Here is a 19,527-nt window from a genome sequence, read left to right as displayed (position 1 = left end):
AAAAAAAATGAACAACAAGTCTATAATATCATTTGATATCCGGTACATTTTCAAAATATCTCTAGTTGTCTCCCAGATATCTCATTTTTTTACTCTATCCAATTCAATACTTAAAGCAAGGATTCTTATGATGTTTATTAAAGACTATGTTAATTTTCTTTCTAATCTAGAAGAACCCACCCTACCCCATACTTTGTACTTCTTTCTTATGACATAGATTTATTGAAGAGAACAGACTGGTTGTCTTGAAGTATGGCTTTTCAGTTCGTTCCTCTGTGGTGTTATTCAATATTGTCCCTAGGATATTTTTATTTTATTTATATGGTGGTAAATATAAAATATACCCACTTGGCCTATCTAGAAAATAGTCCAATAAAGATGAAAATATGAATATTTTATAATTTTATCACCTAAAGATAGCTACCATTAACATTGTTTTCTTATGCAGATATAAAAATAGACTATATTGATTATATACTTAATATTTTATGATTTTTCATTGAACTATTTTAATGGCTACATTCTGTTTTATATTATTATTTAACATATGTTTACTTAAGTTTTCCAATATAGTTTGGACATTGTTTCCTTTTGGCTTATCACAGTATAAAATGTGGTGAACAGTCTTATGAATAAAAGTTTATTATATTTTTTATTTTTTTCTCATAAATTCTTACAAATGAAATTACTAGGTCAAAATGTTTAACAGTTTACTAAATTGCTTTTTTTTTTTAAAAAAGCAATTCCATAATTTGCTCTCCTACCAGCAGTGTACATGAGCAACTTACTTTGCACTTTCTTGTGATATTAAATGTTCATTTTATCATTTATTTGTTAAAATATGATAGAAACAAGATATTCCAGTATTGTGTTGAAGGCTCTGGTTTCTTACCTTGTGAAGTTCAAATTAGCTATAGAGTCTTTTCTGGCTGTAATTCAAGCTCTCTGTATGATTTCAAGTTCTTCTCACCCTCCCTTCCCCATATACCTGTTCTCTACTTAAGTTTTCTTACTTGTTGAGAAACAACATACATATTGCTCTGATAGTATAACTGTCCTCCCCCTTGCCTTGCATTTGTGGAGCTTGTTCAGTTTCTGAAGTCTAGATCAAGTTGCAGTTTTTGACCTTTATTAATCTTCCTCACTTCTGATTTTCTTTTTTTTTTGTCACTACATCTTTGATCAGCTCTTTATTCAAAATAAAGTGTCCAAAATTATTTAAACTTATGGAATAAAACAGATTTTTAAGAGTTTATGCAGCAGACTTTTTCTCTTCTGCAACAGGTTTCTTTTCAGCTATTGGTTTCTTGGAAGGTGCAGCCTTTTTCCCCACAGGCTTCTTCTGCTTAACACCAACAGCCTTCTTTCCCTGCTTCTTCACCATAGGCATCTTGCCTGCAGCCCCCTTCCGATCTTTCTTATCTGATTTAGCTGCTGCTGCTAATTCACCCGGAGTTTGTGATTCTTGGCCTGTAGAAGAATGGTATTCCTGCGCATAGTCTTTGCATATGGGTTTAGCTTCAACTTGATTCTCAGGTTTTTCAATGGATTCTTCTTCAGGACTCTGCGATGAATCTTCTTACATGGTGCCCTGAGAGCTCTTTGAATTTCTGGGCTTTTCAAGATTCTGCTCAGGTCTGTATTGATCATCTTGTGCATAGGGAGGTTATAGTTACTCTTGAGGGAAGCAGCTTTAAGCCAAGTGCCACATAGTTCATCTAACTTCCGAAAAGCACTTTCAGTCCAAATGCAGAAACGCCCCACCAGGAGCAAGTTTCAAAATGTTCAGTTTGCTTACATTAAGTAGAGTAATTCCAGGAATGTTTCTGAAGGCCTTGATGATACCATTGTCTTCCTTATACAGGGACCCCTGTGCTATATACAATGACGGTTTGGTTTCTCATTTTGCCTTTGCCAGCATAGGCCTTTTTGATATCATTCCAGGCTTTAAGCTTCTTAAGAAGCAAAACAGCCTCCTTGGTCTTCTTGTAACCTTCAACTTTATCTTCCACCACCAAAGGGAGTTCAGGAACTTCCTCAATTCGGTGACCTTTAGACATGACCAGTGCTGGTCAGGCTGAGGCAGCCAAGGCAGAGCAGATAGTATCACTTTTGGGTTGTGTTTACTCTAGGGTGCCAAAGACGTCATGTTTTGGTTGGTGTGAACATGCAGCCTCTTCTACACATATTTCCAAAGGCAACCTGGCCAGAATGGTGGGTCCCACCACCTCGAACTCTGGGAATTCGAGCCACACCTCTGCCAGTACCCCAAGACTCAGCACTGGTTTGATGACCTGCCAATTCACTGACAGCATAAGGCTGTCTGTTGTTTTTACGCAAGTTGGTATGAACAAAGTTCACAATGTCTGATCAAATTGGAGCCTTGAACACAGCAGGCAAAGTGAGATTTTTGCTAGATGACTCCCCCTTTTCAGAGTACACAGATATCAGGGGTCTAGCACAAGCCATGGCCGGGAGAGGAGAAGGCCAGGCTCCTGTAGATCCAGCTGCTCCCACAGGAAAAGGAAGTACTTAGCCTCACTTCTGATCTTCTGTAGCACTTAAGTACCATATGGCACCCAGATAAATTTTATTTATTTGTATGACTAAGTTTCTCATACAATATGACTTCCTTAATCTGAATTTTCCTTTTACTGATCATTTAGAAAAATATCATATTGTGTTGGTGGAAATATTACATTCAATAATATTTTGCATCTATACAGACTTTTTGAACACCCTTTTGCCTTCAGTCATTAAAACTCATAACAATTTTCTCAGGGGTTGTTAGGACATAATCTGATCTGTTGGTGATTTTTAAAAAATCTTAATTATGTCAGTGAGGGTAAATGATGTTATCTAAGTTCTTCCTAGGTTTTATATATCAGAAATTTACCATCTATATCTCACACTGGTTTTTATTCTTTGGCTGGAAGGGGGATAGATTGAATGTTAGAAGGCCAATTTGTGTATCATATGTGAACTTTATTTTACTCTTCTTAATGATAAACAGAATAACCACCAAGTAATATTTATTTTTCTGTAAATATCTCATTTATCTCATATATTTATATGTACCCCACTCTACTTTTCCTGCTAATTAAACCCAAGGTCTCATGTGTGCTAGGTAAGCACTCTACCACTGAGCTGTATCCCCAACCTATAATTTTTTAATACTCCTATGGTATTTTAAGTATCTGAGCTATTAGAATTTGTGTAAAATTTGACCTAAACTATCTGTGATTCACTTTTTTGACATTATACTTTTAAATTTAGCAAACATTATATTGTCTATAAATAAGTTATTAACATTCAGTGTAGAGTGGCAGAACCTTCACTGAACAGGGATTAGTGTCTGACTATAACTATTCAGTCTTAGTAAGATTTATACTTGGGAGATATTAATTTCCATATTCATAAAATCAGGGAGTTAAGGGAAAAACACAGACTTTGGAATTTAATAGATTTGGCTTCTGATCTTCAACTTGTCACTAACTAGCAATGAGCTTGTTCAGTCACATGTTTTAGTCCCATTTCCTTATTAGGAGAGTAGGGATTAAAGTACTTACCTTGTGAAATTATTTTGAATGCTAATGAGATAATTCATTTAAAACCCTTTGAATAGTGCCTGGTGCAGAGTAAACAATGAATATTATTAGATGATTTTTTTATGTGTCTATAAAATTCAGAGAAGATTTTGAATTATATGATAGCATAACCCAGTAGTCACTTGGGTATTGTTAATCTTTAGGGAGGGTGATTAGTTTTATTGTGTTGCTTTTTGCTGTAATGACTTAAAAACATTATCTTTCTCAAGTATTTTCTTCCCTGGAAAATGTTCCAGCTCTTGAAGCTACCTATTCTGTGCCAGCCATCCTGGTTGAATGAAATGTTAATGGGGTTTTAATGAGTGTGCTTCTTTAATTGTTTAAGGTTTTTCTTTTTCCTTTTCCCTTCTCTACTGCCTTCCTCATCTCTCCTAACTTACACATGACAATGATAACTGGACTTTTTGTATAATATGACAGCATAATTTAGTGCCTAGCAACCTATGAATACGACGCTTGAAAACAGGAATGTCAGGTTACTACTCAAAATATTCCACTTATTATTATTCGCCCTACTTTTATCTTCTGGCAACCGCCTTCTATTTTTTGTCTCTACGAAATTGACTACTTTAGGAACTTCATTTAACTGTAATTATATAACATTTGTCTTTTTATGACAGGCTTATTTCACTTACCATAAGGTCTTCAGGTTTATCCATGTGTCATATGTCAGAATTTTCTTCCTTTATAAGGCTGAATAATATTTCATTGTATGTATATTTATACATATACACCACATTTTATTTATTCATTCATTCTTCGATATATACTGGATTGCTTCTACCAGTGTATCATTATTTGGCTATTGTAAATTTTGCTTCTATGAACATGCTTAAGTGTATGAATTATTTAATGTGGGTTGTAGAAATGTAATGCATTATACCTATGGAATAGCTCTAATGGCTTTTTTTTTTTTTTGGTGCCTAGATTTTATTTCTGAATACTATTCTATAATAAAAGCGTAATGGGTTTGAAACTGTTCTTTGACTTCTCTCTGATACACATCCAGAAGTGGAATTGCTGGTAATTCTGTTCTTAATTTTTTGAGGACTTGCTATACCGTTTTCCATAGTGGCTGTACCGTTTTACATTTCCAGCAGCAGTTCCTAAGAGTTCAGATTTTTCTTGCTTATTTCCATTTTCTCCTTTGAAAAGTAGTCATCTTAAATAGCTATAGGTATGAAGTGATATCTCATCATGGAGTTGATTTGCATTTCCCTAGTAACTAGTGATGTTGAACATCTTTTCATGTAGTTATTGGCTACATGTATACCATATTTGGAGAAATGTCTTCTCAAGGCCTTTGTCCATTTTGTGGTAAGGGATTTTGAGATCACAATGTCAGTGATGCCATTAATATGACTAAACTAGCTAGAATGATGCTGCATGGGATTGAACGTGTTGAAGAGAAAGCCCGAAAGTTAGGTGCAAACATTTTTTTTTTTAGAGTTGTAGATGGACAGAATACATTTTTATTTTATTTGTTTATTTTTATGTGGTGCTGAGGATCGAACCCAGTGCCTCACACATGCTAGGCAAGCGCTCTACCACTGAGCCACAGCCCCAGCCCCAGCCCCAAGTGCAAACAATTTCAGTGATTGTTCCTCATTGCTACAATTCCATTTTATGACTTTTAAATATGTCTTGTTCCCCTCCTTCCCCTTTTAAAAATAAGGGATAGCGTGTGTCATATGCATCCAACATAGTAATTTAGGACAAAAGAAGAATCTAAAGGAGGTAATAGCAGAAAAAAAATTATAAGTGAGAAAATAAGGGAATTAATAACTACCCAAATAGTTTTTGAAGAATTATGAAATAGAGAAATAGATGAGAAATTTGTAAGTAATAATACTAGAGTTAGAATCAGAAAATATGCACTATATATAAAAAACGATTTTTATAAATTAGAATTCTGGGCCCAGATGTATGATACATATGTAAATCTTAATATAATGATGTTGGATGGTTGAGTTGTATTTTATTTTGTATACTAGTGATTAAATATGGTCATTAGACCTTTGTATTTTAGTTAACCATTATTTCTTTCTTCTCAGAAAAATACCTAGGTGTTTTAATTCAATTTAGCTCTCAGTATAAAATTTTCTTACTTTGTATATATACAAAATAGATAAATATTTGGTAAATTGATTCCATTGTAAAGTCCTTGGAGAACAGACATTTATGTGGCAAATGTTTCAGGGAATAATTGTGTTAGCTTTCTTTCCTAATTAGGGTTGTCAAGAAAACGCTGATTACCAAACTATTTAATAAAAATAGGAAAATGTGAGGATGGACTACGCATATATTTTTTGCTGAGTTCTACTACATGGAACAGTTGCACTGCTTAAAGCTAAATTTGAACTTGATGGATTTGGTTTTCTTCCTTTAAAAGCAATGTTAGTGACTATAAATTATTTAATGTGGGTTGCAGAAATGTAATGCATTGTACCTATGGAATAGCTCTAATGGCTTTTTTTTTTTTTTGGTGCCTAGATTTTATTTCTGAATACCATTCTATAATAAAAAGATAATGGATTGGAGAAAGGGCTGATTCCAGAGATGGGACTGGAAAAAGATAATATGGACCTGAAAGATCTTGTTGAATGAGAAAACATGGATGTGTTTGAAAAAAAAATAAATGATGGGAACACGTCTATAGGGCATAGGAATCTACCTGAAGAGGCTCCCATTGTGCAAATCTTCAATTTGCACTAATTATCTTTTAATTTCATCCCTTATTTCTTCTGCTATCTACTGGTCATTCAATAGAGTACTATTTAGTCTCCAGGTGTTAGAGTAGCTTCTATTTTTAATTTTATAATTGATTTCTAATTTCATTCTATTATGATCTAATAGAATACAAGGTATTATGTCTATTTTTTTGTATTTGCTAATAGTTACTTTGTGGCCTAAGATATGGTCTATTTTAGAGAAGAATGTGTGTGCTGCTGAGAAGAAAGATTATTTAGTTATTGATGGATGAAATAGTCTATATATCTTTTAAGTCTAAATTATTAATTGTAGTTTTTAGTTCTGTAGCTTCTTTATTTAGTTTTTGTTTGGAGGATCTTCTAGTGGTGAAAGGCATGTTAAAGTCTCCCAGTATTATTGTGTTGTGGTCTATTAGATTCCTGAAATTGAGAAGGGATTGTTTGATGTACATAGATGCTCCACTATTCGGGGCATAAATATTTATGATTATTATGTCTTGTTGATGTATAATTCCCTTAAGCAGTATGAAATGACCACCTTGGTCTCTTCTGATTCACTTTGGCTTGAAGTTCACTTTATCTGATATGAGGATAGAAACACCTGCTTGTTTATGAGATCTGTGTGAATGATGCTTTTCCCCATCCTTTTGCCTCTAGTCTGTGGATGTGTTTGCCTATGAGGTAACTCTCTTGGAGACAACATATTGTTGGGCCTTGTTTTTTAATCCAATCTGCCGGTCTGTGTCTTTTGATTTGATGAGTTTAGGCCATTTACATTCAGTGCTATTATTGAGAAATGATTTTTATTCCCTGTCATTTTGATTTATTTCTAGTTTTTAATTTGAATTAGTTTCTCCTTGGTTGATTATTTTTCTAGTGTAGTTCCTCCCTTTGCTGGTTCACTTTTATTTTCATTTCTTCTTCATGAAATATTTTATTGAGAATGTTTGTAAGACTTTCTAGTTGTAGATTCTTTTAATTTTTTTAATCATGGAAGGCTTTTATTCCATCATAATTTCTGAAACTTAATTTTCATGGGTATAGTATTCTTGGCTGCCATTCATTTTCTTTCAGAGCTTGGTATATAATTCCAAGACATCCTAGCTTTGAGGATCTGTGTTGAGCCATCAGCTGAGATCCAGATTGGTTTTCCTCTAAATGTGACATGTTGTTTTTCTCTGACAGCCTTTAAAATTCTATCCTTATTGTGTATGTTAGGCATATTCATAATAATGTGCCTTGGTGTGTGTCTGTTGTAATTTTGTATATTTGGGGTCCTGCAAGCCTCCTGTATTTGATTTTCCATCTCATTGTTTAGTTTTGGGAAATTTTCAGGTATTATTTCATTGAAAAGATTGTTTATTCCTTTGGTTTGTATCTCTATGCTTTCATGTATTCTGATAAATCTTAAGTTTGGTCTTTTCAGGTTATCTCATATTTTTTGGAAGTTCTGTTGATAGTCTCTTCATAGCTTTCCTCCATGGTTATCTTTATTTTCATGGTCAGCTTTATTTTATTGAAGTGATCTTTCATCTCCTATATTTTCTCTCTGATTTCACTCCTTACAGTGTTCTTTTTCTCATAGATTAGTTTAACTTGTATATTCTAAACTCCTTCGAATGTTTCTTCCACTGTCACATTGATGAATTCCATTATTGAAGTATCTTGGTTTGTTTGGGTCAATTTGTTCCCTTGATTTTTTATGCTGTTTGTGTGGCTACCCATCTAACAGTATGGATCCGAGGCTGTAGAATTTCTACCCTGTAGACTTGTAGTGTCCCTGAAGGTTTCCAGTACTTCATTGTTTATGGGAAGACAAATAATAATAATAATTAATGCAAATAATATGTTGCATTAAATGAAAAAGTTCTTGTTATGATGTCTATAGCATTGTCACAATAAATAGAAATGATCACTTATTGCCTACAATAAATACAGTAAGTTTGCAAAAGAGTTCACAATTCAAATGGTAGACAGGGAGAGGACAGAATTAGTGTTTGAAAAGTTAAAAATAAAAAAATTAAACAATACCAAACAAAACTGAAATATATGAATCAAACATCCTAATCCTCAAAAAACTGGTCCCTGAAAAATGACTGGTTTCAAAAATGCTAGAAATGAGGAGAAAAAAACAAAACAATAACTGTGAAATAGTGTAAATGTCCATGAACTATTCCACCATTAAGGTCAGAATTAAACAGAAAAGTAAAAAAGAACAACAACAACAAAAAATCTCAATGAAAAGTTAAAAAATTGTTTCCTTTGGAGTTCAGAAGATTCTAGCTTCCCTTCTCAGCAGTGCTATGTAGGTTTTCTGGAGTATGATGCTTGTTCCACCTTCAGGGTGTGCTTACTGGAGTGAGAGAGGTAATCCTATAGGTGGAACTATGGAGGCAGGAATTAGGCTTTGGTAGGCTCCAGGCTGTTTGCTAAATGTCAGTTGGTCTGGAGATTTTAAATCAGCACTCCTCCATGGCCCAGCACTTGCTGGTTCACGCTGGAAAACTCTACCCTTGGGATCGCCCCTGGGTTCCACTCAGGTGGTGGAGCAACCAGTTCTACTCTGTCATCTGTGGACCCCATGCTTTCTGGTCTCAGGTTCAGTCTCCAAACTCAATCTCTCCTGCCTCAGACTTTCTGAATTCCTAGCCAAGCCCACCTCTACTAATGCATCCCATAAGCACCTGGATTGGAGGGGGAGGGGAAGATCTGGATATGTTTCCATGACCAGTTGTTTCTCTGTATAAACCTCTCTCACATTTGATTTTCTCTTGCTCACTTAGGCACACTCTGTGTCATGCAATGTGAGTTTACCAGTCCTGTGTTTTGGTTCAAATGTGGGTTTGCCAGGAATCAGCTCCCTCTGCTGCTCTCCCCATGCACCATGGCTGCAAAATGGTTCCTTCCTCTGTCCTATGTATGCAGCCTGGAGAGATGGCAGCTTCTTTCTCATCCAAGGGTATTGTGCAGCCATCTTTCAGTTTAGTCTGGCAGTGTCTTTGATCTCTAAACTCTCCATACGCAGACATAACTCGGTCTTCCTAAAAATGCAGGTTTCTATGATTCCCTTATTTTCCCAAATTGCTTATGGAGGGACTGCTTCCAGTGGTGCTTCTGGCCATGGCAACACCTGCAGTGCTGGGGAGTTTTTCCTTATTTTATTATATCCAACCTCCTGAGTCCTTGATCTGATTTGAGTGTCCAATATTAAATTCCAGTAAAGTCTCCCTCATCCTCTGCTTTTTTAATTCACCACCCTGCTGAGAAGCTGCCTATCTGCTTTCTTGGTTTTATGCTATGGAGCAGCCAGGACAGCAACTTTCTGTATTTCACTATCTTGAAAAACCTCCAAATGGATATTATTTTTAAATATGAGGAATTTAGTCCATCTTTGAAATGACTACAATTAACTAACAATATGAAAGTAATATTAAAAGACAACCAATTTCCTTCCTTTTTGAAATAGGGTCAACATATTTCATTGGCACCTGTTCATAAGCTTGAAGAAGCTCTCTATGAATACCAACCACTGCAAATCGAGACATGTGGACCAAAAGTTCCTGAGCTTGAGATGCTGGGAAGACTTGGGTAAGTGTCCAAAAGAACTTTGCATTGAGGAACTGAAATGTAGGGCTTTCTTGCTGATATTTTTAATTCACACTTAAACATTCTTAGATTTTGAGTTTATAGAACTTAACTCTTTTTTTTTAAAATAAGCAGTGCTTAATACTAAATTTTATTTGGTACATTAATATTCTAGCGGTGGTGTTAGGTTTCTTGAGAATTGGAATGTAGTATTCTTAGGGCTGTCCTTGGCAGGCATGCTGAAGTGGGTAGTCATTTTCAGGTCACCATGTTTTGTTTTGTTTTGTTTTGTTTTTAAACTGGGTCTTAACTTAGTCTGTAGTAAGTCAGTAAAAATATGAGTTGGGCTCCTTGCCATTAAATAAGGATAGATTTATTCACTGTTTGCTGTCTACTGTGAAACTACATTTATAAGACATGAGCCACAAAATATATTTTGTCAAAAGGTATAATGTAGATCTGGCCCAGTGGCTCACCTGCCATATTATGTGCATCCATTTTGGAAATAAATCTGGAATCATGACTACTGTGAATGATGGAAATGGTCACAGTCTGTCTCATGGAAATAAATGTATATTTCTATTCTTGAAAGATACAGACACAAATATTTCCGGATGCAGTAAGTAATTTTTTGGTCTGGCTTTTCAATGTAAACTGTTGAATGGAAGGTTGATCCATAATCTCTTGTTTCTTAATAGAAGAAAATAGTCTAAAGAATATTATATGAAAGGAAATAATGGGTACAGTGAGGCCAAGTAATTGGTGGACAAAAGACCCTAACAGCAGAAACAGGAAAGATGAAATAAATAATAAAACCTACATACATTTTCAAAATTAAAATCTTGAACTTGAAGCATATCATTCTACATGTTATCCTAAAGATTCCAAGATAAACTTACAATTAAAATGATGTATTGTTTACTTATCTAATGTTGGATAGAGCTTAAGCCTAGACGTCTTTAACTCTGTGTTCTTCTGAAGTCCCTTAAATCTGTAGGTGTCAAGTCTGTGGGATTTGAAACAAAACCTAAAACCCACCTTGAGGCAGTAAATTTATCAAATATAGAGAATATTGTATTTTATGATGTAAAAATGTTAGATGTGGTGTACACATTGATTTTTAAAAATCTCTTGCTAAATTACCAAGAATTTGAATTAAGTATCTCTAAATTTCTTTTAAAATGTTTACTTTTAATATCAGTGAAGATAAAATATTTAAAATAGCAATTTGTCTTTCACAGGATTTTGCGTTTTCCAGTTTTCTCATAAAAATAAACACCTGAGAGATCATGGAAATGGTCATACATAATAACAGTGCATTGTGTATTTTGCTATATATAGAGAAGTAAAATATGTGACCACGATAGTACAAAAGATGGAAGGGGCAGGGAAAGAAAAGAAAGTTTGTTGTTGTAAATGTTATTACTTGTAGTTGAAATAGTATAGTGTTATCTGGAGAGACTGGTGAGTTAAAGATGTTTAATAAAACCAGGAGACATAATAGCAAGCCAATATCAGAGAAAATGGAATCATAAAAGTACTTAATGAAAAGGAAGGCAGGAAAAGAAACAAAAAAGAATGAAAAAAATCTGACAATTAGAAAACAAATAGCATAATAGATAAAAATCGTAACCCATATAACAAGTTAAATATAAATGCTGTAAACTAGCATAGTCAATAGAAATTTCTGCAGTGATGTAAATGGTCTATATCTGTACTGTCCATTTGATAGACAGTCCTCAGATATTTTTACTGAGCACTTGAAATATGTTTAGTGTAATCAAAGAACTGAATTTTAAAATTTGCATTTACTTAAATTTAAATTTAAGTAGATAGGTGTTGGCGTCGGCTATCATATTGAACAACACAGGCTGAATACTCCAAATAATAAAGATTGACATATTGGGTTTAACATCCTCCCCCAAAAAATGTAAGGAGAAGAAGCAAGATTTACTATGTTTCTGTAGGTATTTGGCAAAATACTGGTATGTTAAAAGTTTCTTTGAGCTTCTTCAATCTTTGTTTTGTTGTTCTAGTTTTGTAAATACTTCAACCATTATCTCTTCAAATACCCTTTTTGAATACTACCTCTTTGTGAATTCATTGTGAAACTCAGATTTCACATGTTAAACTTCTTTTTAACCTCCATTTTTATAGTGGTGTAATGCATATAACATAAATCATACTATCTTAAATTTTAAGTGTACAGTTCAGTGGTATGAAGTAGATTCTCATTCATATTCATAAATCCCCATTCCTTTTTCCTCTTGGTTCCCACAACAACCATTTCATTTTTTGTTTCTGTGATTTTTGACTACTGTAAGTATCTCTCATAAGTGGAATCATACAGTATTTGTTATTTGTGAATGGCTTATTTAATTTAGTAAAAATGTCCTCAGGAGTTAGCTATGTTGAGTGTATATGACAGCTTTTTAGAGCTGAACAATACCAGGTTGTATGTATATACCTCTTTTACTTATCCATTTATCCCTAGTTATGATTTGAATCTGGAATGTTCCCCAAAGGTTCATATGTTGAAGGCTTGATCTTCAAAGCAGCAGAACTTCTGAAGTGGGGTTTTGGGGAAGTATTTCAATCAGAGATCTCTGATTTCATCAATGGATCAATCAATCCATTGATCGGTTTATAACTGGATGGACTATATGGAGGTATTGGCAGGTATAGGAGGTGGAGCCTAATGGAGGAAATAGGTCACTAAGGGCATGCCCCCAAGGGATACATCCTTAGTCCTTTCTCTCTCTTTTCTCTTTTCCCTTTCATGGCTGTCAAAGTGCTGGACAGCTTTCTTTCTCTATGTTCTTAGGTCATAATGTTCTGTCTCATCTCAGGCCCAAAGCATGGATTCAAGGAGACATGGACCAAAATAAATGAGCCAAAATAAAATAAATCTTTTCAAAGTTGTTTTTTGTTACACTGACAAAAAGTTAACACAATAATTATAATATATATTTATATTTACAGTATTATATATATATGTATATATGTATACATATATACACATACACATACACACACACACACACACACACACCATGATTTATCCATTCATCTATGATGGACTCTATGAAGTTTCTTCCATATTTGGGCTATTGTGAATAATGCTGCAATGAACATGAGAACACAAATCTGTCTTTGAGGTACTGATTTTATTTCCTTTGAGTATATACCCTGAAAAAGCTATTGCTAGGTCATTTGTTGATTCTCTTTTTAATTTTTTGAGGAACTTCATGCTGTTTTCTATAATGACTCTACCAACTAACATTTTCACTAACAATGCCTTAGGATTCCCTGTTCTTTATATCTTTTCCAACTATTGTTATTTATTTCCCATTTCATAATAGTCATCCTACCTGGTATGAGGTGATATCTCACTCTGATTTTTATTTTCACTTTTCTGATCATTAGTGATGTTGAGTTTTATCCATTTTTTTTTTGCATATGGTGTAAGGTAAAGGTCAAATTTCATTCTTTTGCAAGAAGATAAATCATTTTTCTTTTCAAAACCATTTATTGAAGAAACTCACCTTTTCCCTTTATGTATTCTTCCTCCTCTTGTAAAAATTTTGTTGACCATATATGCTTGGGATTATTTCTGGGCTTTCTATTTGTTTTGTCTCTGTACTAGTACTGTACTGTTTTGATTACTGTATCTGAAATCAGGAAGTTCAATGCCTCTAACTTTGTTTCCTTTATTTCCCCTCAAGACTGCTTTGTCTATTGTCTTTTGTGATTCCATACAAATTTTCAAATTTTTCATTTCTGTGAAAAATGTCATAGGAATTTTGAAAGGGATTGTGTTGAATCTGTGTATCATTTTTGGTGGTAAAGATATTTTAACAATATTAATTCTCCCATTCCATAAACATGGGATATTTTTAAATTTATTTTTGTCTTCCTCAGTGTCTTATGGTTTTCAGTGTGCAGACTTTTTACCTCCTTGGTTATTACTATGTATTTTATTATTTTTGCTGCTATAGTAAGTGGAACTCAATCTCATTTTTGGATTAAATGCTCTGGGTATAAAAAAAGACAACTGATTTGTACATGTTGATCCTTTATATTGCTTATATAAGTACTGAATTTATTTGCTGGTTGTGTTCTCCATCTTGCAATGCTATAATAAAACACTGGTGGCATGCTTTTAAAGAAAAGAGGTTTATGTAGCTCACTGTTTTGGAGGCTGAAGTCCAAGAACAGGCAGCTCCATTGGTTCATTTTTTTTAAATTTTATTTATTTTATTTTATTTTTTTTTATTGTTGGTCGTTCAAAACATTACATAGTTCTTAATACATCATATTTCGCAGTTTGATTCAAGTGGGTTATGAACTCCCAATTTTACCCCATATACAGATTGCTGTATCACATCAGTTACCCTTCCATTGATTTACATATTGCCTTTCTCGTGTCTGATGTATTCTGCTGTCTGTCCTATTCTCTACTATCCCCCCTCCCCTCCCCTCCCCTCCCCTCCCCTTTTCTCTCTCTACCCCTTCTACTGTAAATCATTTCTTCCATTTGTATTATCTTGTCTTACCCCTCCTTTCCTCTTATATGTCATTTTGTATAACCCTGAGGATCACCTTCCATTTCCATGCTATTTCCCTTCTCACTCCGTTTCCCTCCCACCTCTCATCCCTGTTTAATGTAAATCTTCTTCTCAAGCTCTTCGTCCCTACCCTGTCCTTGTTTATTCCCCTTATATCAAAGGAGTCATTTGGTATTTGTTTTTTAAAGATTGACTAGCTTCACTTAGCATAATCTGCTCTAATGCCATCCATTTCCCTCCAAATTCTATGATTTTGTCATTTTTTAATGCAGAGTAATACTCCATTGTGTATAAATGTCACATTTTTTTTATCCATTCATCTATTGAAGGGCATCTAGGTTGGTTCCACAGTCTTGCTATTGTGAATTGTGCTGCTATGAACATCGATGTAGCAGTGTCCCTGTAGCATGCTCTTTTTAGGTCTTTAGGGAATAGACCGAGAAGGGGAATAGCTGGGCCAAATGGTGGTTCCATTCCCAGCTTTCCAAGAAATCTCCATACTGCTTTCCAAATTGGCTGCACCAATTTGCAGTCCCACCAGGAATGAACAAGAGTGCCCTTTTCCCCGCATCCTCTCCAGCACTTGTTGTTGTTTGACTTCCTAATGGCTGCCAATCTTACTGGAGTGAGGTGGTATCTTAGGGTTGTTTTGATTTGCATTTCTCTGACTGCTAGCGATGGTGAGCATTTTTTCATGTACTTATTGATTGATTGTATGTCCTCCTCTGAGAAGTGTCTGTTCAGGTCCTTGGCCCATTTATTGATTGGGTTATTTGTTGTCTTATTGTCTAATTTTTTGAGTTCTTTGTATATTCTGGTTATTAAGGGTCTATCTGAAGTGTGTGGAGTAAAGATTTGTTCCCAGGATGTAGGCTCCCTGTTTATCTCTCTTATTGTTTCTTTTGCTGAGAAAAAACTTTTTAGTTTGAGTAAGTCCTATTTGTTGATTCTAGTTGTTAACTCTTGCGCTATGGGTGTCCTACTGAGGAATTTGGAGCCCGATCCCACAGTATGTAGATCATAACCAACTTTTTCTTCTATCAGATGCTGTGTCTCTGCTTTAATATCAAGCTCCTTGATCCATTTTGAGTTAACTTTTGTGCATGACGAGAGATAGGGATTCAGATTCATTTTGATGCAAATGGATTTCCAGTTTTCCCAGTACCATTTGTTGAAGATGCTATCCTTCCTCCATTGCATGCCCCTTTATCAAATATAAGATAGTTGTAGTTTTGTGGATTGGTTACTGTGTCCTCTATTCTGTACCATTGGTCCACCCGCCTGTTTTGGTACCAGTACCATGCTGTTTTTGTTACTATTGCTCTGTAGTATAGTTTGAAGTCTGGTATCGCTATACCGCCTGATTCACACTTCCTGCTTAGCATTGTTTTTGCTATTCTGGGTCTTTTATTATTCCATATGAATTTCATGATTCTCTTATCTATTTCTACAAGAAATGCTGTTGGGATTTTGAGTGGCATTGCATTGAACTTATAGAGAACTTTTGGTAATATCGCCATTTTGATGATGTTAGTTCTGCCTTTCCATGAGCTGGGTATATTTTTCCATCTTCTAAGGTCTTCTTCTATATCTTTCTTTAGGGTTCTGTAATTTTCATTGTATAAATCTTTCACCTCTTTTGTTAGGTTGATTCCCAAGTATTTTATTTTTTGGGGGGATATTGTGAATGGAGTAGTTGTCCTCATTTCCATTTCAGAGGATTTGTCGCTGATATACAGGAATGCCTTTGATTTATGCATGTTGATCTTATAACCTGCCACTTTGCTGAATTCATTTATTAGCTCTAATAGCTTCTTTGTAGACCCTTTTGGGTCTGCTAGGTATAGAATCATATCATCTGCAAACAGTGATAATTTAAGTTCTTCTTTTCCTATTTTTATGCCTTTAATTTCTTTTGTCTGTCTAATTGCTCTGGCCAGTGTTTCGAGGACTATGTTGAACAGAAGTGGTGAGAGAGGGCATCCCTGTCTTGTACAAGATCTTAGTGGGAATGCCTTCAATTTTTCTCCATTCAGAATGATGCTGGCCTGTGGCTTATCATAGATTGCTTTTACAATGTTGAGGTATGATCCAGTTATCCCTACTTTTTCTAGAGTTTTGAACATAAAGGGATGCTGTACTTTGTCGAATGCTTTTTCTGCATCTATCGAGATGATCATATGGTTCTTATTTTTAAGTCTATTGATGTGGTGAATAACATTTATTGATTTCCGTATATTGAACCAGCCTTGCATCCCAGGGATGAATCCTACTTGATCATGGTGTATAATTTTTTTGATATGTATTTGAATCCGATTCGCCAGAATTTTATTGAGGATTTTTGCATCAAGGTTCATTAGAGATATTGGTCTGTAGTTTTCTTTCTTTGAAGTGTCTTTGTCTGGTTTCGGAATCAGGGTGATGTTGGCCTCGTAGAATGAATTTGGAAGAGCTCCCTCTTTTTCTATTTCCTGAAATAACTTGAAAAGTATTGGTATTAATTCTTCTTTAAAGGTTTTGTAAAACTCTGCTGTATACCCATCCGGTCCTGGGCTTTTCTTAGTTGGTAATCTTTTGATGGTTTCTTCTATTTCCTCAATTGTTATTGGTCTGTTAGGTTGTCTATATCCTCCTGACTCAATCTGGGCAGATCATAAGACTTAAGGAATTTATCTATGCCTTCACTATCTTCTATTTTATTGGAGTATAAGGATTCAAAATAATTTCTGATTATCATCTGTATTTCTGAAGTGTCTGTTGTGATATTGCCTTTTTCATCCCGTATGCTAGTAATTTGGGTTGTCTCTCTTCTTCTCTTCGTTAGCATGGCTAAGGGTCTGTCAATTTTATTTATTTTTTCAAAGAACCAACTTTTAGTTTTGTCGATTTTTTCAATTGTTTCTTTTGTTTCGATTTCATTAATTTCAGCTCTGATTTTAATTATTTCTTGCCTTCTACTTCTTTTGCTGTTGTTTTGCTCTTCTTTTTCTAGGATTTTGAGATGAAGTATGAGATCATTTATTTGTTGGTTTTTTCTTTTTTTGAGGAATGAACTCCAAGCAATGAATTTTCCTCTTAGAACTGCTTTCAATGTGTCCCATAGATTCCGGTATGTTGTGTCTGTGTTTTCATTTAACTCTAGGAAGTTTTTAATTTCCTCCTTGATGTCTTCTAAAACCCATTGATCATTTAGCAATCTATTGTTCATTCTCCAGGTGATGCTTGATTTTTCCTTCCTTCTTTTATCATTGATTTTCAGTTTCATTCCATTATGATCAGATAAGATGCATGGTATTATCTCTACCCCTTTATATTGTCTAAGAGTTGCCCTGTGACATAATATATGGTCTATTTCTGAGAAGGTTCCATGTGCTGCTGGGAAAAAAGTGTAGCTACTTGATGTTGGGTGGTATAGTCTATATATGTCAATTAAGTCTAGGTTGTTAATTGTGTTGTTGAGTTCTATAGTTTCCTTATTTAACTTTTGTTTGGTAGATCTGTCGAGTGGTGAGAGAGGTGTATTGAAGTCTCCCATGATTATTGTATGGTGGTCTATTAGACTCTTGAACTTAAGAAGAGTTTGCTTGATGAACACAGCTGCACCATTATTTGGGGCATATATATTTATGATTGTTATGTCTTGTTGGTGTATGGTTCCCTTGAGCAGTATGAAGTGTCCTTCTTTATCCCTTTTGATTAACTTTGGCTTGAAATCTATTTTATTAGATATGAGTATGGCCACTCCTGCTTGTTTCCGCAGTCCATATGAGTGGTATGATTTTTCCCAACCTTTCACCTTCAGTCTATGAATATCTTTTTCTATCAGATGCATCTCCTGTAGGCAGCATATTGTTGGGTCTTGTTTTGTGATCCATTCTGCTAGCCTGTGTCTCTTGAGTGGTGAGTTTAAGCCATTAACATTTAGGGTTATTATTGAGATATGGTTTGTTCTTCTAGCCATATTTGTTTATTGATGTTACTAAACCTGATTTGTTGTCCTCTTTGACTACTTTTCCCCCTTTACTGTCCTACCTCCCATTGTTGGTTTTCATTGTTATTTTCCATTTCCTCTTCCTGTAATGTTTTGCCAAGGATTTTTTGAAGAGATGGTTTTCTAGCTGCGAATTCTTTTAACTTTTGTTTATCGTGGAAGGTTTTAATTTCATCTTCCATCCTGAAGCTTAATTTCGCCGGATGCACGATTCTTGGTTGGAACCCATTTTCTTTCAATGTTTGAAATATGTTATTCCAGGATCTTCTCGCTTTCAGAGTCTGTGTTGAGAGATCAGCTGTTATCCTGATTGGTTTACCCCTAAATGTAATCTGCTTTCTTTCTCTTGCAGCTTTTAAAATTCTCTCCTCATTCTGTATGTTGGACATCTTCATTATAATGTGTCTAGGTGTGGATCTCTTATGATTTTGCACATTCGGTGTCCTGTAGGCTTCTAGGATTTGGGATTCTGTCTCATTATTCAAGTCTGGGAAGTTTTCTCGTATTATTTCACTGAATAGACTATTTATTCCTTTGGCTTGGAGCTCTGTGCCTTCCTGTATCCCAGTGACTCTTAAATTTGGTCTTTTAATATTGTCCCATAGTTCTTGGATGTTCTGCTCATGGTTTCTTAGCAGACTTGCTGAGCTGTCTATATTCTTTTCCAGTTGAAATACTTTGTCTTCATTGTCTGATGTTCTCTCTTGTAAGTGAGCTACTCTGCTGGTAGTATTCTCAATTGAGTTTTTAAGTTGGTTTATTGTTTCGTGCATTTCTAGGATTTCTATTTGTTTGTTTTTTATTACCTCTATCTCCCTGTGAAATTGATCTTTTACTTCCTGGATTTGTTTGTCAATGTGATCTTTCATTGTCTGATTTTGCTGTCTCATGTCTTCCTTGAGACTCCAGATCATCTGAAGCATATATATCCTGAACTCTTTATCTGACATTCCATCTGTTGCAGCTATTACCTCTTCTAAAGTTGAGTTGACCTGCATTGCTTGTGATCCTTTCTTTCCTTGTCTTTTCATACTGCTCGCGTTTCTTTCTGCTTGGTGCAACTG

At 34.8% G+C, this 19,527-nt stretch overlaps 1 protein-coding gene and 1 pseudogene across 1 annotated transcript in view; one reads left to right on the top strand and one right to left on the bottom strand.

Annotated features, from left to right (window-relative positions):
* The window catches only part of Mnat1 (MNAT1 component of CDK activating kinase), a 216,422-nt gene that overhangs the window by 108,171 nt on the left and 88,724 nt on the right, over positions 1–19,527 (top strand). Inside the window, exon 7 of the mRNA XM_026385175.2 lies at positions 9,786–9,907. Within this exon, the coding sequence (XP_026240960.1) occupies positions 9,786–9,907 (122 nt within the window). The remainder of the gene's footprint in view (positions 1–9,785; positions 9,908–19,527) is intronic.
* On the bottom strand, positions 1,253–2,505 carry LOC113180314 (large ribosomal subunit protein uL4 pseudogene; annotated as a pseudogene).

This window comes from Urocitellus parryii, chromosome 6 (assembly GCF_045843805.1).
Source record: "Urocitellus parryii isolate mUroPar1 chromosome 6, mUroPar1.hap1, whole genome shotgun sequence".
Lineage (NCBI taxonomy): Eukaryota > Metazoa > Chordata > Mammalia > Rodentia > Sciuridae > Urocitellus > Urocitellus parryii.
Note: the sequence above shows the minus strand (reverse complement) of the source record. Positions and strands in the feature narration are given on the sequence as shown.